General features: G+C 39.8%; 1 protein-coding gene across 2 annotated transcripts in view; it reads left to right on the top strand.

Moving 5' to 3' along the window:
- The first annotated feature begins 683 nt into the window (after positions 1-683).
- LOC114661799 (CD276 antigen-like) overlaps positions 684-27,920 on the top strand; it is a 33,044-nt gene continuing 5,807 nt past the window's right edge. Inside the window, exons 1-9 of one of the 2 annotated variants that reach the window (XM_028815000.2) lie at positions 684-820; positions 7,027-7,359; positions 8,393-8,695; positions 10,088-10,357; positions 14,000-14,089; positions 17,719-18,141; positions 21,677-21,973; positions 23,462-23,821; positions 26,778-27,098. In XM_028815000.2, coding sequence (XP_028670833.1) covers positions 748-820; positions 7,027-7,359; positions 8,393-8,695; positions 10,088-10,357; positions 14,000-14,089; positions 17,719-18,141; positions 21,677-21,973; positions 23,462-23,821; positions 26,778-27,098 — 2,470 coding nt within the window. In that variant the 5' untranslated portion in view covers positions 684-747. The remainder of the gene's footprint in view (positions 821-7,026; positions 7,360-8,392; positions 8,696-10,087; positions 10,358-13,999; positions 14,090-17,718; positions 18,142-21,676; positions 21,974-23,461; positions 23,822-26,777; positions 27,099-27,920) is intronic. The other variant, XM_051934708.1, reaches the window with a different exon arrangement.

Here is a 27,920-nt window from a genome sequence, read left to right as displayed (position 1 = left end):
TGTTGTCTTTTAAAGGGCACCTGCTAATTGTATAACAGCAAAACTAACCCACTTAAATTAAGGAGATGTGTTCCGATCTGCGGTGGGTTGGCACCCTGCCCGGGATTGGTTCCTGCCTTGTGCCCTGTGTTGGCTGGGATTGGCTCCGGCAGACCCCCGTGACCCTGTGTTCGGATTCAGCGGGTTGGAAAATGGATGGATGGATGGATGTGTTCCGATTAAGAGTCCTGTTTAGGTTTACTAACTCAGTATTTGAGTTTGTGTGCCAGCTTTTACTCTTCGCACCTCGGATCGGTACAGTATTTTTTACATGATTGCATACAGAAAAAAAAGAATTTGTTAATTACAGCGCAAATAATTTATGTTAATGAGTGACTGTGGATCGATCTGTGGACCATAGGTAGCCATCCATGTCTTTGTCAAAAGCAAAGGGGACCTCGGCCTTAATTACCCTGAGAACGTCGGATTTAGAAACCATAAGGAAGTTAAGGTGGATTTAAAGAGGCAAACGGAGATGACAAGAACAGGGCTGGAAGAACTGCGAGGCTACAGCGCTTCATACTGCATGCATCTGCCTTGCATATGGAGTTGTCTGAACTTCAGATACATTTGCCTCATTTATTTTCAGGAAGAAAGAAAGAAAGAAAGAGAAAGAAAGAAACGAGATGAAGGCAGTCTTTAGAATGAGGAAGCGCTAGGTTTCGTTTTACGCTATAGAAGGTAGTCGGGAGAAGTTCAGGCAGCGAGATGCATAAACCATTTCATCTGCGGTGGATATTTTTAGCAAATGTTTATTTCTATAGCATGCATTTATACCGAGGTAGGTTCTTAATGTTATATAGTGCCTTTCACATCCGTATATTTATCTATCTGCTTTTTAAGAATGAGAACACTAGTCGCGGCGTCATAAGAGCCCACGCTCACGTCGAGTTCACTATAATATTGTTAGTTAACCTCAAAAAAATGGATTGTGTTTCTTAAATTGTACACTCAAGTGTTAAACAGTATAAAGCAGCGATGAATGTTACTGTGAAAGCCAAAATGTCAAATACCCTGTGCTGTATGTCAGTGCTTTTGCACGATATCGGGTTTGCTTTCACTTCTACCATTGTTGTTTCTTTTCGTGTCTCATACGAGTAACTTTCAAAATTTAGTAAAAATCAGCTCTTACGATGATGATTCATACGGGTATATAATCGATAATACGGCCACAGTCTTCATAATTTAGACTGCAAGAGTCGAGCGCCATCAACAAAGTTAGACAGAACTTAAATGACTTCACGTTTAGCTTTTTATCAGTTATGTTAAATATTCACGCGGTTTTTTTTTTTTTTTGAACGCAGTTCTCGGTGTGCCAGTACTCGTTAATTCACACAAGAGATTGAATCTGCAACCCCTCTCTAATTTTCTTTGATTCTGATTTAATTACAAACATTACTTATTGTGATGTAATGCTCTTTGAATTTATGAGAAAAAAGTATTATAACGACATTGGCGTATTCAGTGCTCCGTCCAAGCGAACTGGGGCCCTAAGCGGAAATTTCCTTGGACCCCAAATCCACCACTTCTTGTAACAGCTTTAATTCGAACTTACTGGAATATACATATTCGAGTGACGTTCAAAAAGTTTCCGCACTTATTTTAAATCTATTTATTAGGAATTTCAAAAACAAATGACATCACTTTTCTACACAGTCACCTGCCTTTTTTGTGATCCAATATTCCCAGCGTCGTACCAACTTTTTAATGCCCAATCACTCCTCCTCCCGCCTTCACCGTTTCTAACGAAAATATGAAAGTGCGGAAACTTTTGAACGTCCCTCCTGTATAAATATACATATATAAATGTTCGAAAATATATATAAGGATGCACACATCGCAAACTTAACTGTACGTTTTTGATTTGTTATCATTGTGAACAAAAAGTGAAGGTCTAATTTGGTATTATTATTATTGTTGTTGTTGTTGCTGTTAATACTATTATTATTATTATTATTATTATTAATACTAATAATAATGGATCCCAGGGTATTGCGGAAGAAAAATAAACCACAATATTTCAATTAACAAAAGGAAGTCTTTATTAGCATTAATGCTGATCCGGAATTAAAGTCCTGAATACCCAAATAACACACAGTGTGCACTTCAGCTTGAAAATCGCCACCCTCCTTCTTTCAGCCATTTCATAAGTCAATCCCAAACTGCTTAGTTTATATCAAGCAATAGTTAGGTCATGTCTGGTGACTTTTTGGTGACCCTTAATTGAAAGACATATTCTCAGATTTAATGCTTACAATGATCATTAACTGTCTTATCAGTAACAGCCTGTCCTTAAACTCCAAGATATTAAAACCGCACCCAAGTCACATCATCTTCACATAACATTAATGACCGGCCGTGGAAATGTTTTATGGGTACACTGTAAAAAATGTCCAGAAATGTAATGGTGAAAGTAAAATACCTTTTCTGAAAAAAAGTAAAGTTACCTTGTTATACTGAAGATTACCTGTATATCTTAAACAATACATTTCATTATTTTTTACAGCCAAGTTCTGTAAAATCAATATTTTTCTACCTTTAAAACATGCTATATACAGTTTATTGATATACAGTTACACTGAAAAATGGCTGTTAATTTTACAGTGTAAAACTGTTAAATAGTGAATGAAGGTATCCATCCATCCATCCATTTTCCAACCCACTGAATCTGAACACAGGGTCACGGGGGTCTGCTGGAGCCAATCCCAGCCAACACAGGGCACAAGGCAGGAACCAATTCCGGGCAGGGTGCCAACCCACCGCAGGACACACACAAACACACACACACACACCAAGCACACACTAGGGCCAATTTAGAATCGCCAATCCACCTAACCTGCATGTCTTTGGACTGTGGGAGGAAACCCACGCAGACACAGGGACAACATGCAAACTCCACGCAGGGAGGACCCGGGAAGCAAACCCGGGTCTCCTAACTGCAAGGCAGCAGCGCTACCACTGCGCCACCGTGCCGCCTGTGAATGAAGGTAGACAACTGTAAAATGTAAAACAGTAAAGCGCTGTGTCAGTAACAATAAAGTTATGATATTTGCATAAGGATACGCCCCCTTTCACCATATTGTTCCTGGTGAACCGCATACCTTTACACCATCCATCCATCCATTATCCAACCCTCTGTATCCTAACTACAGGGTCACGGGGGTCTGCTGGAGCCAATCCCAGTTAGCATAGGGTGCAAGGCAGGAAACAAACCCCACCACAGAGCATACACACCAAGCACACATTAGGGGCAAATTAGCGAACCGGGGTCTCCTAATTGTGAGGCAGCAGCGCTACGCACTGTGCCACCGTGCCGCCAATACCTTTACACAGTAGGGAAAATAAACTTCAACAGATACAGCAGACTTATTTTTCCCCACGTGCTGAAGGTCTTTTTTGAGGTTATGGCAGCTAACATATGCCGAGTTGTATTCGATAATCTGGCACACTAGCAGGACACCGTACACCACAAAAGCAAACTTTACTTCTCCTCCAAACAATGTGCCATAACTTCCTTAAACATTGAATTCTTTTAAAAAATGACACAACATGTTTGCTGCTGGTTGATCTTATTTTATTGATGCAGTTTTGGCACTGGTATTTGATTCTAACAACGTTTTCTAATGATTAAGTGATTATTCAAGTGCATGGATTTCATGTTATGGTTAAACATTCACTTCTATTATAATGTGTTGTAAAGAAAAAACGGTGGTTTACTATAAAGTTATACTATAGACCTAAAAATATTGTCACCTTATTTTTCACAGTGAAATTCTGGAAACCAGAGCTGTCAGTTTTTTACCGTAAATGTAACATTTTTTTTATAGTGTCCTGTAGACCTAAAAATATTGTCACCCTCTTTTTTTATGGTAAAATTCTGGTAACCAGACCTGTCAGTTTTTTACCATAAATTTATTTTTTATAGTGCATGATATACTTAGTAAGTACCTATACAAATATTGATTTGGTTAAAACTTAATGAAAATAACTAGTATATGAATCTATTTAACATACATGAAAACCAGTACATTGTTTATTGTTAAACAACAAAATATATTGTGCTAGTGATAGGATTCCAAGTTAACAGAGCAGAATACCAATCCTGAATAGAGAGACATGTCCACATAAATCCAGTACAAACTGAGCATATTGTAGTAGCCAGCATCGTCACCTTAGAGATGGGCGGGGGCTGATCAGGTGATTGACGGCAGGGTATTCACAGGTGTGCTGGGCTCTGCTTTGCAGGAACATCTGGAACTTTCTTGGGTACTTTTCTATTATCGTGATGCATGGTTCAAAATCAGACAATCTACCCCTACCCAAATCCTAAACTTAACCTCACAGCAACAGAAATCTGAGTCTCCAGTCTTAATAAAATAACCCTCCGGAACTCTAATATTAAAATTAGTCTCCAAAATTCTAAGGCTGCAGGCACATGGCGCCTTAATTTGCATCACAATAATAGAAAAGTACCCTTTCTTGTTATCATTTTCAAGTCAGAGAAGGCTTGGGAAGGCAGGCATTATACATTCAGCCTCGCAGATGGTAACAGGGAGACGGGGGAAAGGGACACCACACGAGACACTGGGCGATGATGAGAAAAACCGCGAGAGTGGAATAGCCTGCCTAATAAAATGACTGTGGTTATTACGGGGCATTCTATGTCAATGTCAATTTATTTATATAGCACATTTAAAACAACATAGTAATGCTGTGGCCAAAGTGCTTTACAATAATAGAATAAAAGAAAAACAAAACAAATTAACATAAAACATAAATAGAAATAAAATATATGAACATAAAATAAAATACATAATAAATAGAAGTAATGTTATATACAATAAAAATAAAAGTAATGTTATATAATCACAAAGAGGAAACCATCAGTATTACTGAAGGTCACGGAATGCAAGTGAATAGAAATGAGTCTTTAGTCTTGTTTTGAACAGTTCAATTGTAGACGACTCCTTTATGTGAGGAGGTAAAGTGTTCCACAGTCGAGGCGCAGCAGCTGCAAAAGCCCTGTCCCCCTTAGTTTTACACTTGGTACGAGGGACAACAAGAGACAGCTGACCAGAAGATCTAAGCACTCTAGATGGTTGATGTAAAACACACAGTTCAGATAAATAGGCAGGAGCAAGCCCATTCTACGCGGCTTTTAATGCGTGTTTGATTCTGCTGTACTATTATAAATGATTTGTCGTGGAATAAACACACCTGTTATTGAGCTTAACTCCCATTCAGTGTGCGACTCGATCTTTGTATCTCGGTGCTCGTTACACTAAATTCTTTCACAGTATCAATGTGCTGTTACTCCTTGTTACTTGACACAGCCAGAGTATCTATTGTAACATGCGATACAACAATTTTTGTATGACTACTACCACTACTACTAATAATAAAGATAAAATTATGAAATACATCTACTACTAATAATAATAATAATAATAATAAAATAAAAGTTACTACTACTGGAGGTGCTTAATAAACAACGCAGTAAATGCAGGGTCAAGATGAAGCTGAGTATTAAGATATTTAAAAAATGTGAATTAATGAGGCTACTCTTCCAATGATATCAGGTATTAATAAGGCATTAATTGAATCAGTAATGTAAGCTACCAATAAAATTAAAGAACAATTGATGTTACTCTGAGATGATTGCTCTTTTTGTGTGTCAGAGTTGCATGCCTGGTGCTTTCTCACAATTCAGCCAATCACTAGTAAGCCTGAGTGCCGCCAGTAAGTCAGTAAAATTTACAAACGTGTCCTCAGTATAACGACACTCGGAGCACTTCATATGTTGACTAACGTCAGTAGCCTTTAACAACATGTAGAAGTCCTGAGCTCTATGTGGCAGTAATAAATAATCCTCAGCCATGTGCCAGCTGGGTACTGTAACATCAGATCATATTTGTTAAACCCTCAGTATCAAAACTATTACACACAATGCTGCTCCAATGCTGTTATCCCAGTAAAACTCTTGCTTTATTGTAGTGGCATCTGATGCAACATTAGCTGGTAGTTGGACAAATTTAGAGTTCTAATCAAACCTGTAAGTGCAGCACGAGCTTCTTCTTCATGTTTTCATTTAATCATTTTTTCTTTTCTGCACTCCAGACTGGTGTTGTCTTGAAGCCAACTCTCTGTTTGTTAATTGAAAGTTACTCTGACTGTCAACAACATTAATTTGATGATTCATTCAATGACATTAATGTGGTGTAACAGCAATAACCCCAACAGAGTCAAGCAGTGGACCTCCTGAGCTCCATTCCGTTGTGGATGCTGTCGCTGTACATCATACTTCAGCGATGTTACACGATATGACCGGGTACACTATGGTTAAGATTAGGGTTGTGGGAGGAATTACATGATTAAAGTGAAGAAAACCAAGTGACTGAAGCATTAAATCTAATTGGCTGTCCAGCGGAACTTCTAAATCACTGTGGTCTGAGACCCTCGCCAGTGCCACCATCCCAACATCAGTCCTCTGACCACAGGCCCCATAAACAGTGTGTGACCTGCATAGACTATAGTAAGAGGCAGCTCTGAGTGTACTGTATTAATGGCCATTGGCTTTTGTAACAAACGTTCTGTACCAATAGGGGGCCCATAATGCACCTTAGCCCAGTGCCCCATGGCGTGTGTGAAGGCAGGTCAGAAACCTGCAAAGCAAGACAAGTCATTAGCCTGTGGGAACCTAACAGTTTGGTTAACTCAGTGCTCGAACTGCTCCTGGGACAGTGCCATCATGCTGCCTATTCATACAATAATAAATATGAATGTCCATTTATTAGTGTAATCAGCACATATTTGCAAAAGGATGCCAACAGAATAAAACAAGTTTCTAAAGTATTACCTTTGTTTTGTCAAAAGTGGGTTAAACTAAATGCTGTAATTATTTCTTACTTAAATTTTCAATAAGTTATTGGGAAAAATGTTTAGTTTCCAGTAATAAATACACTTATACCATATAACTTCTTCTTCCAGCCACAGAGGGTGCCTTCCACGTGTCCACACCTTCATCTCCAGTCACTGGACTCATCCACAAAGATGTCTTACTGCCCTGCACCTTTACTGATGAGCCAGTTGACCTGATCTACCTGTATGTTGTATGGAAACATGGCAACAAAGACATGGTGAAATATCAGTACCAAAGCATCACGGCAGACCCTAGGATGATGCTGTTTGAAAATGAACTACGGCGTGGAAATGCATCTCTACTGCTTAGAAACCTTACCATAGAAGACGAAGGAGAATACACTTGTGAAGTTGTCGATTCCCCATACTCTGGAACAGGTGTCGTCCGGCTCAGAGTTCTAGGTACTGAAAACCATAAGGCTTGGTAACACATTGTAAGATGTCAGGGTCAGAGTCATCATTTGGTGGAAGGCAGCAGAGTCGTAATGAAATCTGAATACCGCACTGCATTCCCTGATCAAATGATATGAGGTGTGGACAGATAGGAGTAAAGAAGATGTAACCCATTCCAAACAAATTCAAAAACTGCACATATATCCTTTATTAATTTTACCTTTGTTTGACTTGAAGTTGATGTTATCACAAAGTCTTTGTTGAAATTGAAAGATGCCAAAGAGCTTTATGTTATCAGCTCTGTTAGCCATCATACCCCTTGTTTAGATCCCCGAGAGCACAAGGCCCTGAAATTTGAATTTCTAAATGCAAAATAAACCTTTGGACTGTAGATGTTTAGAGTATGTAGATTTTGCAAAGCTGGAAAGCTATGTGAATAGGAGCTCCCCAAAGTATGAAGAAAGTCTCAAAAGACTCAATTTTCCATTTGTTTAGTTTAGTTTAATCCACTTCACCTCATGTTTCTCCCCAATCCATGTACCAATTTCACATTTGAGTTGAAGATTGACTTCAGTGCACGTCCTCAGTGTCATTTGTCTCAAAATTGGTCTTAACCTTGCATATACCTGCTATACCTTTCTCTTCCAGGCCTTAATGTCTTCAATAATGCCTGCAGCAGGGATCATTACACTTCCCAAGTATGGGAATTCTTAGACATTTTCTGTTTCTACACCTCTGATCTGGATCTTGTCCTTCTGAAAAAATGAATTAACCATAATGGGCAAAAACGCCAATAAAGGGCTTCTGATGCAGGGCATAGTAAAATCACACCTGAAAATCAATGTAAATGATTTGGCGGTGCTACATGCTAATCTGATGTTTGTCTTAACTAAAATGGAGAGCGCCCCAGAGATTCACAGACACTTTTCTAACTCTGACGTCGTTTTGAAGTACACTAATATCCTTAATTATCTGTCTGTTAAATAGTGCCTTTCATTTCCAACTGGTGATGCAGATTTGTTTCTCTCTCACTCTCTTTCAGCTCCCCCGCTTCTCCAATGCATTCCTGTTTTGGTCAAATCAGGTGAGGAGACCCGATTGGAGTGCCAGGCCAAAGACTTCTACCCTAAAGACATCAAATTCTCCTGGCATGCAGGGGTGAAGCATATAGGCCCCCAAAATCCGGACTTTGTAAGCAAGCCCAAGCTCAATGGCAGTTTTGATGCCTCCAGCTATTACAGCTATATTCCCAACAGTGGTGATGCTCCTGAAAATGTCTACTGTGAGGTGCAGCATGAGGCATTGGACAAGCCGCTGAGGACAGCAGTCGACATGAAATTCAGAAGTAAGAAACTTCAACAGTTCATTAAATGATATCAGATATTGGAAAATGGGGCCAAATGTTATTTATTGCAATTTGTAATGCTTTGCACCAAATACTGGTGTCTCATTCTGTTCTCTATTGCTGTTTTAAGGCTGTAGGTTTCGTCAATGAATGTACGTTTTGAAACATGAAATGGTGTTGGCACTGAGTTTGCCTACTTAAACTCAAAGTTCACAATACTACTTATTTGAAAACCTTACTACCTAAAATGGCGGCATGGTGGCACAGTGGTAATGCTGCTGCCTTGCAGTAAGGAGACCTGGGTTTGCTTCTCAGGTCCTCCCTGCATAGAGTTTACATGTTCTCGCCATGTCTGCATGGGTTTCCTCCCACAGTCGAAAGACATGCAGGTTGGATGCATTGGTGGTCCTAAATTGTCCCTGGTGTGGGTGTGTGTGTCCTGTGGTGGGCTGGCGCCCTGCCTAGGGTTTGTTTCCTGCCTTGCGCCCTGTATTGGCTGGGATTGGCTCCAGCAGACCCTGTAGTTAGGATATAGCAGGTTGGATAATGGATGGATGGATGAACTACCTAAAATATTCAGTTCTTGGTGTTTCCATTTTGGTGCTTGCTACAGTATTATACTTGATATGTGTTAACAATTATGTGCAATATCCTACCTTATCATCTTATTCTTCTTATCCTACAACTTTGAATTTTATTGTCATCATCCTCCTTGTGGTGCAGCCTTAGCGTTAGTATCAGAAACCAACAAAGCGTCACCGCGAGCACCAGTTTGTGACTCGGGATGACATAAAATCCTGATGTCATTCATTCTCAGAAGTGAACTCTTACTCTTCACTGGTTATGGGTGCAGGACACGTCATAACTACTTCTCATGTTCTTGTCCTAGTCAGACTTTTAGTGCAATTCCTAGGAGTAATTCTGATGTCATAAATACAGGCACTGGTCCATAAAGCAAATGGACAATGTTTTTAGAAAAGGAAAATTTACAATGTCATAAAGACTTGTCTTGCAATAATGAAAACATTAGCGCATTATAGAATTAAATACATTTCATTATCAACAAGAACTGGCTTATAATTAAGAAACCCACTGTGACTATCCCAAACTGTAATTGAGGACTCCTGCCCTAGCACATCAGAATGTGTTGAAGCTGAAAGTATTGTGTTATATTTTTTCTTCAGTAGATGTGCTACGTGCTCCTCTTACTCCTATAGGCGTCTGTGACTTGTAATGGGTTTTAATCCATCACCAGCACCTGCAGTTACAGTAATATCTGGTTTTGTTGTTGGCTTTCTGCCTCCTCCCTCCAACACCCTGCCTCATTTCATTTTCAGAGGCCCTTTTCCTAAATCCTCACCCTTCCTTACTGTGAACCTTTCTTTCCCACAGGACGCGCCATTGTGACCGTCTCCCCTGAGACTTTAGTGAAAAACGCTGAGCAGACACTGGCCTGCAAAGTTCATGGATACTACCCAGATGGCGTGAAGGTGACCTGGCTAAAGGATGAGGAGCCTTTAAAGAAACCTGTGTCTACAGAGAACCTGACAACTGAGGAGCATCATTCAGTGACTGTCACCAATAGCACGAGTGTGTTCAAGTGTCAAGTGGAGCAAGAGGGTTTTGAGAAGCAAATCAAGAAATTAAATTATCAAGTCATAGGTAAAGAAAAAAACACACACACACAGTATTCTGGTTTTATTTATAACCACAACTGGGCATTGGACAGTAGGAGTGCAGATAAATGATAGATGGCGTTTAATATGTATAGTTATTTGTATATAGTGTCCTTTTAATTAAGGAGTCCTAAAGAACTGTAGATATTTACAGCTATATAATAAACAGTGAAGAAATAAAAGTCAATGCACTCTTTATTTGATTTGATATTTAATTTAACCAGAGATGGAAACATAATCATTAGTGAACGTTGAATCTTCAGGCACCGACTTATCCACTAGGGGGCCACACTGCCAATAAATACTCACTGCTGTTCACCAGGGTTGTCAAATTCAGATCCTGGAGGGCAGCAGTGGCTGCAGGTTTTCACTTTAGATAGATAGATAGATAGATAGATAGATAGATAGATAGATAGATAGATAGATAGATAGATAGATAGATACTTTATTACTCCCAGGGGGAAATTCACATTCTTAATTAGTAACTTGTTACTGATGCTATTTAAACAGACTTCTTTTGCCTTAATTTCATTAGACTTCCTCATTTGTTTTTTTGTTCCTCATAACTAGCAGCTAAACAAAAGCGAGCCTACAGATGATGGGCATGAAATAGTCCTGCAGGGACACCATTTTCACTCCTGCCCATTTAACAGTTAATGAAGCCTCTTATTTAATTCTACAGCTTGTTAGTGTTCTCATTCTGCCACACCAAGCATTTACAAGAGCAGATCAATTGTTCTCGGATCTTTACGTTTTTCTTTTCAAATACCTGTATTGAGACAGATATTGTATGGAAGAAACAAATTTAGACGGTAGCAAAGTTAATTTGGTCATCTGTTGCTGGTTAAAGAACAAAATGAAGCAATTAAAATGCAAGACAAAAATCAAGGCAACACAGTAAGTTCCATTAGCATAAGTATTTATCTGAGCAAACATCTGGAACGAAAAACCTGTAGCCTCCAGGAATGAGTCGATAAACCAAAAGCTTCAGTCTATTTCTTTGGACACAGCAAACATTCCCAGGTCCAGTGTTTACATTTATGAAGTCTTCTGGTCCCTTCTGAAAAGAAGAGTTACAAAATATAAGTTATTTACCCCTGTGTCCATTTCTAACATTACATAGGTCCCATTCTGTGTTTTGGGGAATTCATAATTGATATGCAAACTGATTACCTTGTTCCAGATTCTCTCTGTATTTCTTTTGAACTACACTTGTCTACTCACTGTTTTTCTTCTTTCCAGCTTCCCACTTCCTCGGAAATCTCAGATCTCATCTGCAAATCCAAGTCATCTACTTGTCAGCTGGACCCCCTCCCTGCAGTTCTGGTTAAAGCCTGCCTCTTCTCTTTGGTCCCTCTCATTTCTGCTATAATCCACTCTTCTCTCACTACTGGTACTGTTTCTTCATCTTTTAAAACTGCTGCAATAACCCCAATACTGAAAAACTGGGTGCTGATCCTACTAACTTCAATAATTTTCGCTCTATTTCTAATTTGCCCTTTATCTCCAAAATTCTTGAAAAAAATAGTAGCTATTCAACTTCACTCCCACTTATCTCATAATAATCTGTATGAAAAGTTCCAGTCTGGTTTTCGCCCCTTCACAGTACAGAAACGGCACTTGTTAAAATTACCAGTGACCTTCTTATGGCTGCTGACTCCGGTCTAATTCCTATTCTCATCCTCCTTGATCTGAGTGCGACCTTTGATTGATAGATAGATAGATAGATAGATAGATAGATAGATAGATAGATAGATAGATAGATAGATAGATAGATAGATAGATAGATAGATAGATAGATAGATAGATACTTTATTAATCCCAATGGGAAATTCACATTCTCCAGCAGCAGCATAATGATACAATAAATAATATTAAAATAAAGAATGATAATAATGCAGGTGAAAAAACAAGCAATAACTTTATATAATGTTAAATGTTAACGTTTACACCCCTGGGTAGAATTGAAGAGTCGCATAGTTTGGGGGAGGACCGATCTCCTCAGTCTGTCAGTGGAGCAGGATAGTGACAGCAGTCTGTCGCTGAAGCTGCTCTTCTGTCTGGAGATGATACTATTAAGTGGATGCAGTGGATTCTCCATAATTGATAGGAGCCTGCTGAGTGCCCTTCGCTCTGCCACAGATGTTAAACTGTCCAGCTCCATGCCAACAATAGAGCCTGCCTTCCTCACCAGTTTGTCCAGGCGTGAGGCGTCTTTCCTCTTAATGCTGCTACCACTCTCCTTACTAGATTATCTCTGATTGGAATTACCCACACTCCACTTGATTGGTTCAGATCCTACCTCTCAGGCCGCACTCAGTTTGTTCAGCTTAAAACTTTCACATCCCAACCCACCGCTGTTACTTTGGGTGTTCTCCAGGGCTCTGTCCTGGGGCCTCTTCTTTTTATTATTTACCTTCTTCCCCTTGGCAATATCTTTCATAAATATAACATTCATTTCCACTGTTATGCTGATGACACCCAGCTCTACCTTGCTAGTAAACCCACCTCTTCCTTTCCACCATCTTCGCTTATTGACTGCATTGCTGAAATTAAATCCTGGTTTTCTCTGAATTTTCTTAAAAACAGTGACAAAATGGAGCATTCTCCTCATTGGCTCAAAATCATCATGACTCTGGTGACTCTTCCTATGAAGTCAGTAGACGGATTGGGAGAGCATGGGGGGTCATGAGTTCTCTGGAAAGGGGTGTGTGGCGCTCCTGATATCTGCAAAAGGACGAAGGTCCAAGTCTTTAGAGCCCTATGGCTTCCTGTCTTGCTCTATGGTTGTGAGACATGGACGCTATCCAGTGACCTAAGACGAAAACTGCACTCCTTCATGTGTGTCTCTTCAGAGAATCCTTGGGTACTGCTAGTTTGACTTTGTGTTGCTCATGGAGCCCCGAATGAGGCACATTACGTTTATTATGAGGGAGTGTCAGTAACGGCACTACGGCCATATGGTGTGATTCTCCGAAGGTGATCCGGCTCATAAGATCCTCATTGTTGGGGACCTGAGTGGCTGGACCAGGCCAAGGGGTCGCCCACGTAACACCTGGCTGCAGCAGATAGAGGGTCATTTCTGGAAGGTCGGACTGGACCGTTTGTCTGCCTAGTGGGTTGCCAACCGGGATCCTGAGCTGTTTCATACTATGGTGGGTGTGGCAACGCTCTGTACCAGTGCATGCTCCTCAACCTGACCTGACCCAATAGCACCAGAGAGTAGTGAGATGTTACGTTTCGATTAGCATATACATGTTGCATGTGACAACATGAACCAATAAAAAAGAGAGGTTTGTTTTGATAATTCATAAAGTGAACATGCTTATTACTGTTATTACTCTGCTACCATCTCAGGTGTGGATAACATGAACACAAGAATAAGAACAGATGTTGGCCTTAAAAGCAACATTTGTGACTCCCTGAAACCTCAGAAAAACGTGACATTTGGGGAAGAAATTCATTCAAGTGATGTCACTGTGAAAATGATACAATTATTAAATGACACATAAATGGACATGATATAAATAAAAAAAATTAAACATCGTGCTCTTCTTTATGGTTTATTCCTTCCTCAGATTTTTTGATTCCTTCTTAATTTTTTATTTTCTTTATGTCCTAAAACCAGGTGGTGATGTCAACATTGCTGCTGTGATTGTTGGAACTTTAGTGGCTGCAGTTCTGCTGATCGGTCTTGGAGTTTGCTACTGGAAAAAAAGTGAGCTGCTTTTAAAATATAAAAACTGTTTTTACATTGATAATCATGCAGGGTTAAGTGAATTGGCAATTGTGTGTGATGGGCTGGCACCCTCCCTTGGGTCGGCTGGTGCCTTACACTCCATGCTGTCAGGACAGACTTCAGCTTTCCTGTGACCCTGAATTGAATTAAGTGACATTGAGAACGGTATGAATTGCTATGTATGCAAATTTATGAAAATGTACTGTGACAGCCAGAGGGTCTGGGCACAAGGAACTTGTGTCATTTGTATTGAACATTTATGATTAATTTTATTTAAAACATTTTGGCTTAGTTATTTTCTAATGATCAAACATCTTTCTAAAAATTCTACTTTATATAATGTTTCTTTATTGTGAGCATAAATCAAAGATAGAGTGTAATTGTTAACATACTTTGGACAGCTGAAGATCTAGTAGTCTGAAAGCTGAATGATTATGGTCTGTAATGGAATTGTTCCTACTTTGTACCTGATTTTTCCAGGATAGTGTCCAGTTACCCCACAAAATTCAACTGGATTAGGTAGTGTTGAGAATGATCTATAAACTTGGTGCATTACAGTTCATTAGTTTAGCCACTTTAGAACATTGGAGCAGTTTTGACAAGGACAGGCCATTGAATCAAACAAGCTCACCAACCTTATTTTCCTAAATTCTCCAAAATAATATAAGGGTGAGATATGAAGTTAAGGCGGCACGGTGGTGCAGTGGTAGTGCTGCTGCCTTGCAGTAAGGAGACCAGGGTTCGCTTCCTGGGTCCTCCATGCGTGGAGTGTGTATGTTCTCCCTGTGTCTGTGTGAGTTTCCTCCCACAGTCCAAAGACATATAGGTTAGGTGCATTGGCGATCCTAAATTGTCCCTTGTGTGTGCTTGGGGTGTGTGTGCCCTGCAGTGGACTGGCGCCCTGCCCGGGATTTGTTCCTGCCTTGCGCCCTGTGTTGGCTGGGATTGGCTCCAGCAGACCCCTGTGTTTGAATATAGCAGGTTGGATAATGGATGGATGGATATGAAGTTGACTACTCTCCACCACACTACTTGGTCATTTATTTCACATTTCTATTGGTTCTTTGTTTGAAGAAAAAAATTCTAATATTTGTGCAAGATTTATCCTTGACACGTTTTCCAACAGATTCCTGTTGAAGAATTTATTTAAAAAAAACAATAGGAACCCATAGTACTAATTCCCTTCATAATTGTTAACACCTCTTCATGTCCTCTTGGTTAAACAATAAGCCTGTATAGAGCTTCACTGTGAATGTGACTGGCAAGTCTGAAGTTATTCTTTCTTTTTCATTTTCTTCCTTTTCAGTCATTCTGGTGTGTGTGTGTGTTCATTTAATTTATTTAAGGAGCTTCTGTTAAAGAGCCAAATCTCCCCCTGGGAAGAAATAAAGTTTTTTGTTGCTTCCTCATAGAATTCCAGCTTATTCATGAAAGACGACCTCCCCAGTCTGGACCAATGCTGGTTGTTCACTAATAGTCCAGTTCGTGCCATGTGAAGCTCCATCTTTTCTTTAATAATTGTTCCATTAATTTACCTATTACGCACATTAAGCTTACTGGCCTGGCCTATAGTTACTTCGATATGCCAAATCACTTTTTTTTTGTTTGTTTTGTTTTTTTGCCACAAGATAATATTTACTAGTTTCCAGTCATTTTCCCCAGTGAGCAGAGATTACTGAAAAATATATGCTAAGATTTTATATCTACATCTTGGGCTACCACTGATCCTAGATATTAGCACAGAAATTCAAAAATTACTTTATTCCTTACTGGAAACCAGGATATTGGTCTCTAAGAAACCAGGTTAATGTGGGTAAACATCTCAACGAGTAACCCAGTTATGTGGCCTTGTAAACTCTTAGCCAGGTTTCACTTAAGGATTTCGTGGTCTGCCCATATCTGTTACAGTCTTTAGGAGGAAGCATTCACAAGATAAATTTCTTGGAGCAAATACTCAGGTGACTGCATTATTCCTTCTTCTGGTTGAAATAATCAGTCTCAGTATTTCAGAAATCTCTACATTTTTGTTGAGGAACTGAACGTGCAGTGATGATCTCAGAGCAGTGTTTGGGATAATGTGTTAAAATTAACATGGCACTGGTACTTCTGCACCAACATAAGGTCTGGCAATGGTGCTAAGAATTTCATCCCAGTGCCTAACAGCAGTTAGGACACTGTTGCCTAACACGTGGAGGTCTGTGCATCCCTCCAAATATATGCCCCCCTACACCATCACCGACAAACTGCGAAACCCGTCATGGTGGATGATGCTGCAGGCTGCATAATGTTCATCATGGCATCTCCAGATGCTTTTATGTCTGTCACATGTGCTCAGTGTGAACCTGCTTTCCTCTGTGAAGAGAACGATGCGCCAATGGCGGAGCTGCAAATTGTGGTATATTCTGGTGAATGTCATTTGAGCTGCATGGTGATGAGCTGTGAGCACAGGTCCGACTAGAGGACATTGGGCCCTCAAGCCATCTTTATGGTTTAGTCAGAAACATGCACACCAGTAGTCAGCTGGAGGTCATCTTATAGGGTCTGTCAGTGCTCCTTCTGTTCCTCCTCGCACAAAGGAGCAGATAGCAGCCCTGCTGCTGGGTTAATGCCCTTCTATGGCCCTGTCCAACTCTCCTCATGTAATGGCCCATCTCCTGGTATTTCTTCCATGCTCTTGAGACCTTCTTGTGACAACACGTATGAATCTGTGATCCTGGAGGAGCTGGGCTACTTGTGCAACCTGAATCAGCTGCAGGAATCACCTCATGCTATGCAGTAGTAACAAGGACACTAGCAAAACACAAAACTAGAGAAGAATCAGTCAGGAAGGATAAGGAGAGAGCAACTGTCTATGGCCACCATTCCCTTTATGGGGTTGTCCTGCGGTTGCCTCTCCAGGTCACCTGTTGTCACTTTCATTTGTACCAAAGCAAGTGAAGTTGATTCACAGTTACTTCTTCTTCCTAAATGGACAGACTGATATCCCTGAAGCTTCACTGACTTGGTGTTAAACGGTAACGGTTAAGTGCTCCCTTCATTTTTCGAGCAGTATATTTTAAGGTCATCACCTCTCTTCATTCCAATTTTCTCTGTGAGCTGCACCCTAGACCCCCACAAGGTGCAAAACCGCTGTATTTGCTTAACTTTCTAATGCCAAAAAAATGGTCCTGGTTAACATGTGTTTCTTTGGGATGTGGGGGGGAATCCATTGAGTCATCTAGATAAAGTGGAGACTCCTGGCTTTTAAAAAGCTGCTGCAAGTCAGTTGAGTATTTAGCTAACCAAACAGAGCTGATAACCTAAATGGTCCTTGTTGTGTAACATTTCTTAAGTTATGAGAAGACTGAGGTCACAGTAATTGCAGGTACTTGTGCATTTTCATTATCAATGCAGTGATTTTAGAGGCTCAGAAGGGTTTGATTTCAAAACATAGTAAGTGAGCAGAAGAATTTACGTGAGATTTTGAAATTTAACTGGAAGGAAAGCAAGAGGTGTGGAGGCAGATGAGGGGTTAGATGGTCACACAATAATGAAGACATTTGGTTTGATTTGGCAGACCTGATAGTCTATTAATTATTCTTTACCTTTTATTTTTTTTATTTGTCCAGTTTGGAAGGCAAGCTTCTCCATGTCAGAGATTATTGTCCCCTCAAAAGTATTTGTGGGTGAAGAAGTGGTCCTGGAATGCATCTTTGAAGATGGTTATAATATTACTGAGGTAGCGTGGTTTCTAATAAGGTCACATGGTTCTAGGGAGCAAATTCATAATAGTGGTCCCTATGTGGTGAAGACCCTTCAGCCTGGAGAAGAAAATCAACAAGTCATGCCTGATGAGCTCACTTCACTCATTCCCAGCGACAGTGTAAAAAAAGTGAGAAAAGAGAATCTAAAACGAGGAATCACTACTTTGAAATTTGTGACAAATATGAACGATCATGAAGGTGTAACAATACAATGCAAGGTTAAGTGTAATGGATGGCGATTTCAGAAACCCACTTCTATGGAAAAGAACACTTTGATATCATTGCTTGGTAAGTAATATAACCCCCAATTATCCCATAAATGGTCTATGTATAAATGTCAACAGTAAGAGCTTACCTCTTTATACAGCAAACAGTAGTTCAGGGCATTAAGAACCCCCTTCCTAAAAATTATGCATCATAAGTTGCCTAACAGGTCTTTGAATTCCTAAAAATGTAGAAGTCATTTTTGAACACGATGTGTTTATTTCTACAGAAATGAGTGCATACAAATCAAGGCTTAGAATTATAATTAACGCATTCTTTATTACACTGTAAGGCTGGCAAGGTCAAAGAAAGGAAATATTGATTAAAACTAGACCTTGGAACTTGGATATTAGAGATTGCACTGAATAAGTAAAGCTGGAAAAAATATTGGGTTGTGTGTTTTCATTTAAGACTGCAAAGCAAAAAAAATATTTCGAAGTGGGGGATTCTTTTCTATTCCCACTCTGTGTGTGTGTATGTATGTATATATATATATATTCACAAAAATGACCATAAGACGTTGAGAAGGTTTGGGGCAGCCACCCATATAATTGTTCCCGGCTGCAAACTTGATTCAAAAACAAAGACATGTTCATTCAACTGAGTCCAAAACAGAACTGATTCTCTTGAGAGAAGATGGCGGCTTTAAAGGCCAGCGAAGGAAGTGATGTCATCAATACCGGAACTGGAAGTGACATCATTGGCTGCCCCAGAGCCGGGCGGGATTTTCCTAGAATGGTCTGCAAAAGATCGAGAGGGAAAATTAGTGCACTTCGCCAACCCCTGGTCTGGCATAGAATCACATGTATTCAAGCCCTTTAGTAAACACACGTATATATACAGTATATGTAAAGTTGACTCAATCACTCGTCAACAAAAACACTTTCTCCTGTTTAATTAAAAAAAATAATAAAGCTGACATTTTGCAGGATTGTCCATTTAAGGCAGTAGGTATGCACTAAAAAACATTTCAGTATTTAAATATTTAGAAATGACAGAATAGAGAAACTAAATACCCCAAAATGTCAAAAATGCTTTGACTTGTATGACTGAAATTTGGTGACAGTCTAGAAAAATTAGCTAACCCGTGATTTTTTTATTTGTCAATAATAATGATGTAGTGAGTGGCTATTCTAAGGCACTGCGTCCTTTTAAGCTCAGAACAGAAAAGGGATAGATGTGGTTTGCCAGTTTATGCAAATGAACACTGCCAACAGAATAGTGGCGCAGAGTAGTGGAGTGGATGGACAAGTGAAGAAGGGGCAATGTCCTGGACAGGAAAAAGAGACAGGATAATATTTGGTGTTAGCTGTGAAAAGGACAAAGGATGAATTAGCTAAACTCAAATATGGTGTGGTTAGCAAGCGTGCTATACGGTTCAGGTCAGGTTGCAAGGGAGGGTGAGAGAGAAATACAAGAGAAAGTGGTTTCTTCATGTCCAAGACAAACTAGGAGTGATGGTGCCATTTTAAATGCTTGCACAGCTCAGATAATATGTCCGACATGACCACATGACAGATGAGATGGACACATGTACACACTGTATCATATACAATATTTCTTTTCTTAACAACATTCATCATCATACCTCCAATTTCCAGCTTCATAATCATTACTTTGTCTGACACTCTTTTCACCTCCAGGACACTCTTGACATACTGTTCCTTCAGAATAACCCCTACTCCATTTGTCCTTCTATCCACACCATGATAGAACAATTTGAATCCACCTCCGATCCACCTGGCCTTACTCTCCAAGAGACTACTACATTCCATTTAGTCTCTTCACGCACAATATATCAACCTTCCTTCTTGCCATCATAGCTGCTAACTCTCTCCCCTTACCAGTCATAATGCCAACATTCAAATTTCCTACCCTCAGTTCCACTCTCTTTACCTTCCTCCGGACACATCTCCCTCCTCTTCTATTCCTTCTTCTTCTTCTTCAGCCAACAGTAGCCAACTTTCCACCAGCACCCTGTTGACTAACAGTACTGGTGGCGGTCGTTGTTAACCCGGGGCTCGACCGATCCGGTATGGAAATCTGTATTGTTGTCCGCATGTTGATTTGGCATACTTTTACACCAGATGCCCTTCCTGATGTAACACTCCCCATTTATAAGGGCTTGGGACCGGCATGAAGAAACACACTGGTTTGTGCATCCCCTGTGGCTGAGCTAAAAAAAAAAAAAATGAACTTCATAAACATCTGATAATAGTAAGAGTATATACTGGAATTTCACATTATATCTTCTGATTACCTGTTTCAACTCAAAAGAGAACTGTTTCCTGTAAAACTGTTTTGCAATGGCCATCAACAAAAGCCAAGTCACTAGGAAAGGCAGAAATTGATCTACAGCATAAATATTTTACTCTTGTGTAATTGCATGGAGATGTTCAGGAGTAAAGATCTCCATTGAACCAATATTAGCCCTAGTTAAAAAAATACATACATTGTTTGCAGAAAAATAGTCAGTTAGTTCATAGCACTTCTGATTAACTGACACCACAATAACCAAGTCGAAAATTTCTCACGTGAAGTCATTTAACACACCCAGTACTAAATAAAATGTCACTGTTTTAATTTTTTTAATGTCGTGCTGTGCTGTCCCATCATGTTATTTTCAAACCCATTTAATTTAGTTCAGGATGGCGGGGGTCAGAGCCTATCCCAGCAGCACTGGAAGCAAGTGAGGAGCTCTGAGCAGGGTGTCGGCCCATCACAGTGGTAACTCACAAGCACTCAAACATCTACTTTGGAAATGGCAGTCAACTTAAAACCCACACAGATGCAGATGTCCTCCGCTCAGACAATATCCAGGAGGATGTCATATTCTTGAAGGAACAGTGCTAACCGCTGTGCTTCCCAGCTGCTTTATCTTTATGCTATCCATCCATCCATTATCCAACCCTCTATATCTTAACTACAGGGTCACGGGGGTCTTCTGGAGCCAATCCCAGACAACACAGGCCGCAAGGCAGGAAACAAATCCCAGGCAGGGCACCAGCCCACAGCAGGGCACACACACCAAGCACACACTAGGGACAAGTTAGGACCACCAATGCACCTAAACTGCATGTCTTTGGACTGTGGGAGGAAACCGGAGCACCAGGAGGAAACCCACGCAGACACGAGGAGAACATGCAAACTCCACGCAGGGAGGACCTGGGAAGCGAATGTTATTATGTTATTATGTCTTTATTATTAAGACAGATTTCTTTCACAATTTTTTGCACAAACTCGTTTTTAAGTATGGGTTCATTTTGGGAGGGTAGCTTTTCTGGCTGCTTTGTCTAAAGTCCTGTCTTGTGCTGCTTTTGGGTCAAAGTTTTTGATGGCCTAAGGGGTTTTTAGTTGAGGCCTTTTTATTAATCAGGTAAAGCAATCTGAGCCTTAAAGGAGAATTAGGATTCATATTATGGATTCTATACTACATGACTCCTCCCCAATTAACACATTAGCCAATCAGATACTTCTGTATCATTGCTGTGGTCTCATGTTGCACCTTGCTACTGGTCCTTACCTTCGTTATTATTCCTTATGTCTTTTTTTGGCACAGCGTATCCTGTATCGGTGATCAGAGATGTTTCAGTGATGAATGAGCCCAAAGGCAAGTTATCCATTGAAGCAATCAACTTCTACCCACACACTATTGGACTTCACTGGCTGAAGACCTCAGAGAGTGACACAAATAAGGGCATACCAACTCCGAAAGAGCAAGGCCTTTACAGCTGCAGTGGCACATGCAGTGTATCCTGGGAGGATTTAAGAGACCCACAGTTCATCAAGGAAGTAGTAATTTTTCACCCATCTCTGGACAAACCAACTAAAAAGAAGTTTGAGGGGGGCAAACCAGGTAAGATGGTTGAGTATGAGGATTGTAGGTGTTGAAGTGCTGTTCAGTGGGTGTGTTGGTGTGCAGATTTATGGCTGACTCTGATAGCATTTGATTTAATGGATTAGAAAGTCCTAGATGGAACTCCATTTAGTCATGGGGACACTCCTGGACAGACCCACACTCACTCCCTCCAGGTCTATAAAGAGTTTAATGAAATAAACACAAGCTGGTGTGAATCCCCTCCTGTTCCTGGTTAGTGTTAACCACCCACTTACCATCAACAGCACATTTCATTCCCCTCCAGTTCTTCTCCAGTCTTGTTAATTCTTTCTCAGTCGTTTAGATTTGTAAATAATTAGTACAAATAAGCACCAGATCTTTTAGTGAGTTGTTATGGCTGCTTTTACCAGGGTAGTACCCCAGCCGTTCCTTGGCATTTAAGTTGTCTGTCTTCCCAGCCACCATTACAAATAGTACAGAAGACCAAAAGAGACAGCTTAACAGCACATGACAGATGTTCTTCCCCATGAGATAAAATGGAAAGCAACAAAACATTTCTAAAACTTAGGTTATAGCAGAATAGGCTGAACAAACTGTAGGCTATTTGGTATTTTTATATATTTATGGCAGAATTATTTGGGGTGCTTGAGCTCCAGTGCTGGCACCAATGCTTGACTGTCAGAAATGCAAACTAGTTAAATAATTAAATGCCAATGAACCAATAGTCATTAAAAAGAATTACAATCTTTTATATACCAAAGACAAAGTAAAAACTAGAAAGATGAAGAAAACAGTGTTCATAGTAGTTCTTTCTCTTCACAAATTAAAACTCAGAAGCTCAGGTATGTGTGCCACTCTGTCTTAAAGTGGTGAGGCAATGCAGACCCTCAGTTTAGAGGTTAGCAACATGCATTGTTGCTAAAACATTGGCTAGTTTCTTTGTGAATATTTAATATATTGAATATATTAGTGCTTGACTTAGTTTATCATTGTTCCTAACAATGTTCTTTAAGGACAAGGCTAGTGAGTAGTCAGTGGACATGGTGGGGCGGAATACATAAAATGGTTTGAGAAAACCAATCAAGAGAAATTAAAAATATGAGCCAAAAATCAAGCCAGGCTGACTACTGTTACACCACATTTATGGTAAAGGGGTGTTTATGGATCAGTAGCCACCATTTGTAACTTTGAAATGCAGAGAAACCACCGTTGGGCTTGAAAATGAGTCATTTTTGCTTCATCACAAGTAATAAAATGTGCTACACTAATAAGTGACCCTTGGCTGTAAGGTGGTTTGCCATATCTATGACTTTGACAAAAGACCCTCAGATAAAAACACTTTAAGAACCACCCTGTCTTAGAGTGCAGAAAGTGATTTTAGGTAAACACACTGCAGGTGCTACAAAACTTAGTAGAAGAAACCAAATCAGACCAAGCTGAGTGCTGAAACAAAGTGGCAGTAGACCTTCTAACAACTTGATGTTTTTTCTCTGCTTTTTTCCTTAGGGATTGGAGGAATCCCTGTGGTTTCTGTTATCCAAGTCTTATCTCATGTTGAGATCGGTAGACCCTGTACGTTGCATTGCCTTATTTCGGAGTTCTATCTGAATGATATCCCCACTGTAACATGGATTCAAAGAAAGAAGACAAGTGGAGAGAAAGTGACAAGTGTGGAGGAGCAATGGGAACCAACATTTAAACTCTGTGGACCTTTTAAGAAAAATGAAAGTCGCTCCTACTTGGTGGCTCAGGCTGAATTCACTGCCAGTTGCAATAACATCAAGGACATGGACTTCATCTGCAGAGTTGAGCACAACTTACTGGATGAGGCAGTGGAACGGCACACAGGCCAGCTGAACGTCACTGGTAAGGAGAGCAGCAGCCTCAAAGTCTCTCATTCTCCTCTTTACCCTCTCACTTCATTTCATGTGTTCTGCGCTTTTTACCTGCACAATTCAGGAAGCTCAGGTGTGCAGAGAAGTCCTTTCCTGTCCTGCTCTGTCTTATCCTTTAATCACTCAGCTGCTTTGAGCAATCTGTTCTTTTCTGTCTTTTTTTACGTAAAAAGCTACGAGTGAACATGTTTAGAATACCGGAGGAGCCACTCTTCCTACATTTTAGAGCTTCCAAAAATAGACTTTGTAAGAAGAATTCGGGTAAGCAGGGAAACTAAAGACAATTTCCCCATGGGGGATTAATGAAATATATCAAATCCAAAAAATAAATAAATAAATAAAATTCAGCTACCAGCCACCAATTCGCAGCCCTGACTACTTTCTTACAAACTGCATATTCCTAAATAAAAGCAGAAAGACATGAATGGTTTGTTTATATCGGACACAGTCACAGTTCTGGTGTCCTAACGTAAGTGGCCACCACACAGTGCTGGACAGTGCAAAGAGAAGACTTACACATTGGTATTGTATTTACAATTAAATAGTTTTTAATTAACGTTACACTCTCAAATCTACTTCAAAATTCATTTTAATATACTATAGTTGAGCAGCTCATCATAAAGTAAAAAAAGTATTAATAGTTATTAAAGAAGAAGAAAAATAATGTTACTGCTCAAATATTCAATAATCACAACTGCAATTAAATGTGTCAATAATAATAATCTATTATCATTAGTTAGTACTGAGGATGAAAAACTGCAAGTATTTTGATTAAATAACACGTTTTAAAATTTTTTTTACAGAATATCGTTATGTAATTCACTTCAATAAAATGCAATAACTAAATATTAGAATGAAATAATATGATAGTGCCACTCAAAAAGTATAAAAATGCAAGCCAAATGAAAATTAGGAATAATTATGAAAAACTGTTTTGAAAAAAAAAATCATTATTAATTTATATAATTGTAAATTACAAAATCTGATTATTAGGTGGTTACCTACACATCAGCACATTATGTTAATACCTGCCTACCCACTGTATTTTATATGCATGGAAGGAGTATTATGGGAGATACACTTTCTGCTTCATTTCAATTTCTACCTTTTCCTGTTCATGATGGCTTCCTATGATATTTCTGTAACAGCTGAGTCAATGGCAGGTCTTATGTCATCTAATCTGACTTGGTGTAGTTATGTTTTTTTTTCTATCTTTTTATGTTTTGGTTGGACACCAGTGACATTCCTGTGCTTTCAGATGGACTCTGGGTTTAATTTTTACATTTATTACATATACAGTAATCCCTCGCTACTTCGCGGTTCACTTTTCGCGGATTCACGACTTCGGATTTTATATGTAGGCATATCTAAATTCATAACGCGGATTTTTCGCTGCTTCGCGGGTTTCTGTGGACAATGGGTCTTTTTACTTGCTTCCTCAGTTGGTTTGCCCAGTTAATTTCATACAAGAGATGCTATTGGAGGATGGCTGAGAAGCTACCCAATCAGAGCAACCCAGTTAAGTTCCTGTGTGCTGCTGATTGGCTCAGCGACGGAATGTTGCATTAACCAGGAAGTCTCATCTCACTCATTCATCATTAACGTGCTAATGCTTCAGGGGCCGTGTCCAAGCACCAACAGAAGATGCAAATGATTGCAGAAAAGGTAAAAGTTTTGGATATGTTGAAGGAAGGGAACAGCTACACTGCTGCAGGACATCGATTCTTTTTATTTAAAAAGGAGGAAAAGCATATAAGATCTACGGCCGCAGTGTCCTTTAACCAGGGTGCAAAACGAGTTGCAAGTGGACGTGATAAGGCAGTACAAGTCTGGATGGAATCTGCTTTAGGAATCTTTGCAACAAGGTCGACGACGTCATGACCGCCTACAAGCTGCTACGTGTACTTCGCTATACAGTAAGTGTAAACTTATCTACCGATTTCATATTGCTTAGCAGTTGTCCCTGTTTTTAATAGAGTAAATGGTGGGTTGTAAACAATACAGGGAGGGTTTAAAATCGTCCAAATACACGTTAAATAATTAAATAAATATAGTGTCCCTACTTCGCGGAAATTCAGTTATCGCGGTCGGCCTTGGAACCTATCCCCCGTGATAAGTGAGGGATTACTGTATATACACACATATATATAATAGTCTTCTTTCTAAATAACAGGCTTCCACAAATACAAAGGTTTGGGGCCCGTCCTCATATAATGTCTGTAGGACAAAGAAACAGACGTTCACTTTGTTGGTGATCAAAAACATAAATCGTGTTTGACGATCGTTACATGCAAACATGGCGTTTATATACGGACAAAACAAAAATGGAGACGGGAAGTGAGTTGGCAGGAGTTGACGTCGAAGCTGTGGGATGGATGTGACGTCATCAAAGGTGCACCAGAAGTGATGTGGAACTGGCAACGATGTCATGTGAAGAGGCCGGAAGAGACGTCATCTGGGTTTGACAGACGTGATGTTTTTGGCGGCCATCTTTGGATTCTGTCAGTGCATGTTTATTTTTCTTCCTTTTGTCTGACAGACAGAAAGAGAGAGAGGCACCGTTACCGTATATCAACCCTCACCTTTGAGCTTATTGACTGCCTCCTAAGCGCATGTGTGTGACAACATACATATAAATATATATGTAGCGAACTTATTAGATATGATGTGCAGCTCTATTGTGCTGATTTGACTGAAATGGTTGACTTTCATGATCAGACTTGTAAAAGGACTCTATTGTTAAGATGGCAGAGCACTCATTATGGATTTGTAAAGATAATTCAACTCTGTAAATAGGATCACTACAAAATGGCCTCTTTCCTGTATGTAAAGACTGAGTCTGGCTCACCTTACAGAACAAACTGCACTCTGCTCGCTGTCTAACATTATTTTACAAAAACACTCTCTTGTTTATTTTATGTACACAGGCATCCACAACCGTCCAAACGTGTCCCAGCTGACTTACATTCCATCGATAATGAATGGCCATCCCTGCACCCTGACCTGCACCATTTCTGACTTTTGTCCAAAGGATATTACAGTAACCTGGCTGAGACAGAAGCAGGATGAAGAGCCCATCCTCATTCGTCAGGACACCACGACCCCCTACCTGTGTGAGAATCATTTGTACACTCTGGTGGCAGAACTAAATACAATGAAAGAAAATCTCATGAATACAAAGATCATCCTCAGAGTGGGACACACTACTTTAAAGAATTATATTGAGAGGCACTTCAAGGGTCTGAGTGGTAAGTTAAGAATGTATCTTTTTTTTCTTTCTTTAAACTAGATGAGGTGTTGAAGGGTGACCATTAGCACTGATAATTGTGTAAAGAGTTGGGGTTTGCTTAGGGCAGCAATGTGTGTATTTATAGGGAGATACCTGTGCTGGTGTCTAAGGAGTCATAGCCTATGATCTCTGCAAGTCGATGCAATATGTTGTGTGCTTTGCCTTCTGGGGAGGAGGAGTAGGCTACACAACCCAACATGGCTGTAATGGATAGTAAGCAAACCTCAGCACTGCTTCTCATGTATCAGCCAAATCAAAATCAGTCTTGGACATGTGTCATCATTTTCTCTATACTGTGATATGTCCCTCCTGTGTTACAATCTGAGTTTGTTTTAAATTTATTTCCTGACATTCATCTATATCCTTTGTGTTGAACGTGGATTCTACTTGGTTTTTTTTTCTCTCAAATTGAAGAACCCACATCTAAAGTTTAATCTCACTGCACACTGCTTTTCTTAAGGTTAAACGTATTTCATGTCTTACTGCTACAGCATTATTGTTTCTTATGGGTGCTGTCATTAGGAGGACTTTGTGTATGGTTGCTATAGAGTTGTTTTCCATGGATGACCAGGAGTGTGCGGCAAGAGATATTATTGACATAACTGTATAAAGGGCAGCATTTTCTGGTTGTCCAAGATTGCGGACAGAAACTACAAACTTTGGTGTGTGTTTTTTTCTTTATTACTGTAAGAGCCATTTCCTAGTTACACAAATGTTTTACTAAATGATAGTGCATAATCTATGGGAGGTTCCTATAACCCCCATCAGTTGAATTGAAATG

The sequence above is a fragment of the Erpetoichthys calabaricus genome, chromosome 12 (genome assembly GCF_900747795.2).
Source record: "Erpetoichthys calabaricus chromosome 12, fErpCal1.3, whole genome shotgun sequence".
Taxonomy (NCBI): Eukaryota; Metazoa; Chordata; class Cladistia; order Polypteriformes; family Polypteridae; genus Erpetoichthys; species Erpetoichthys calabaricus.
This window is presented reverse-complemented; position numbering and strand designations above follow the sequence as displayed.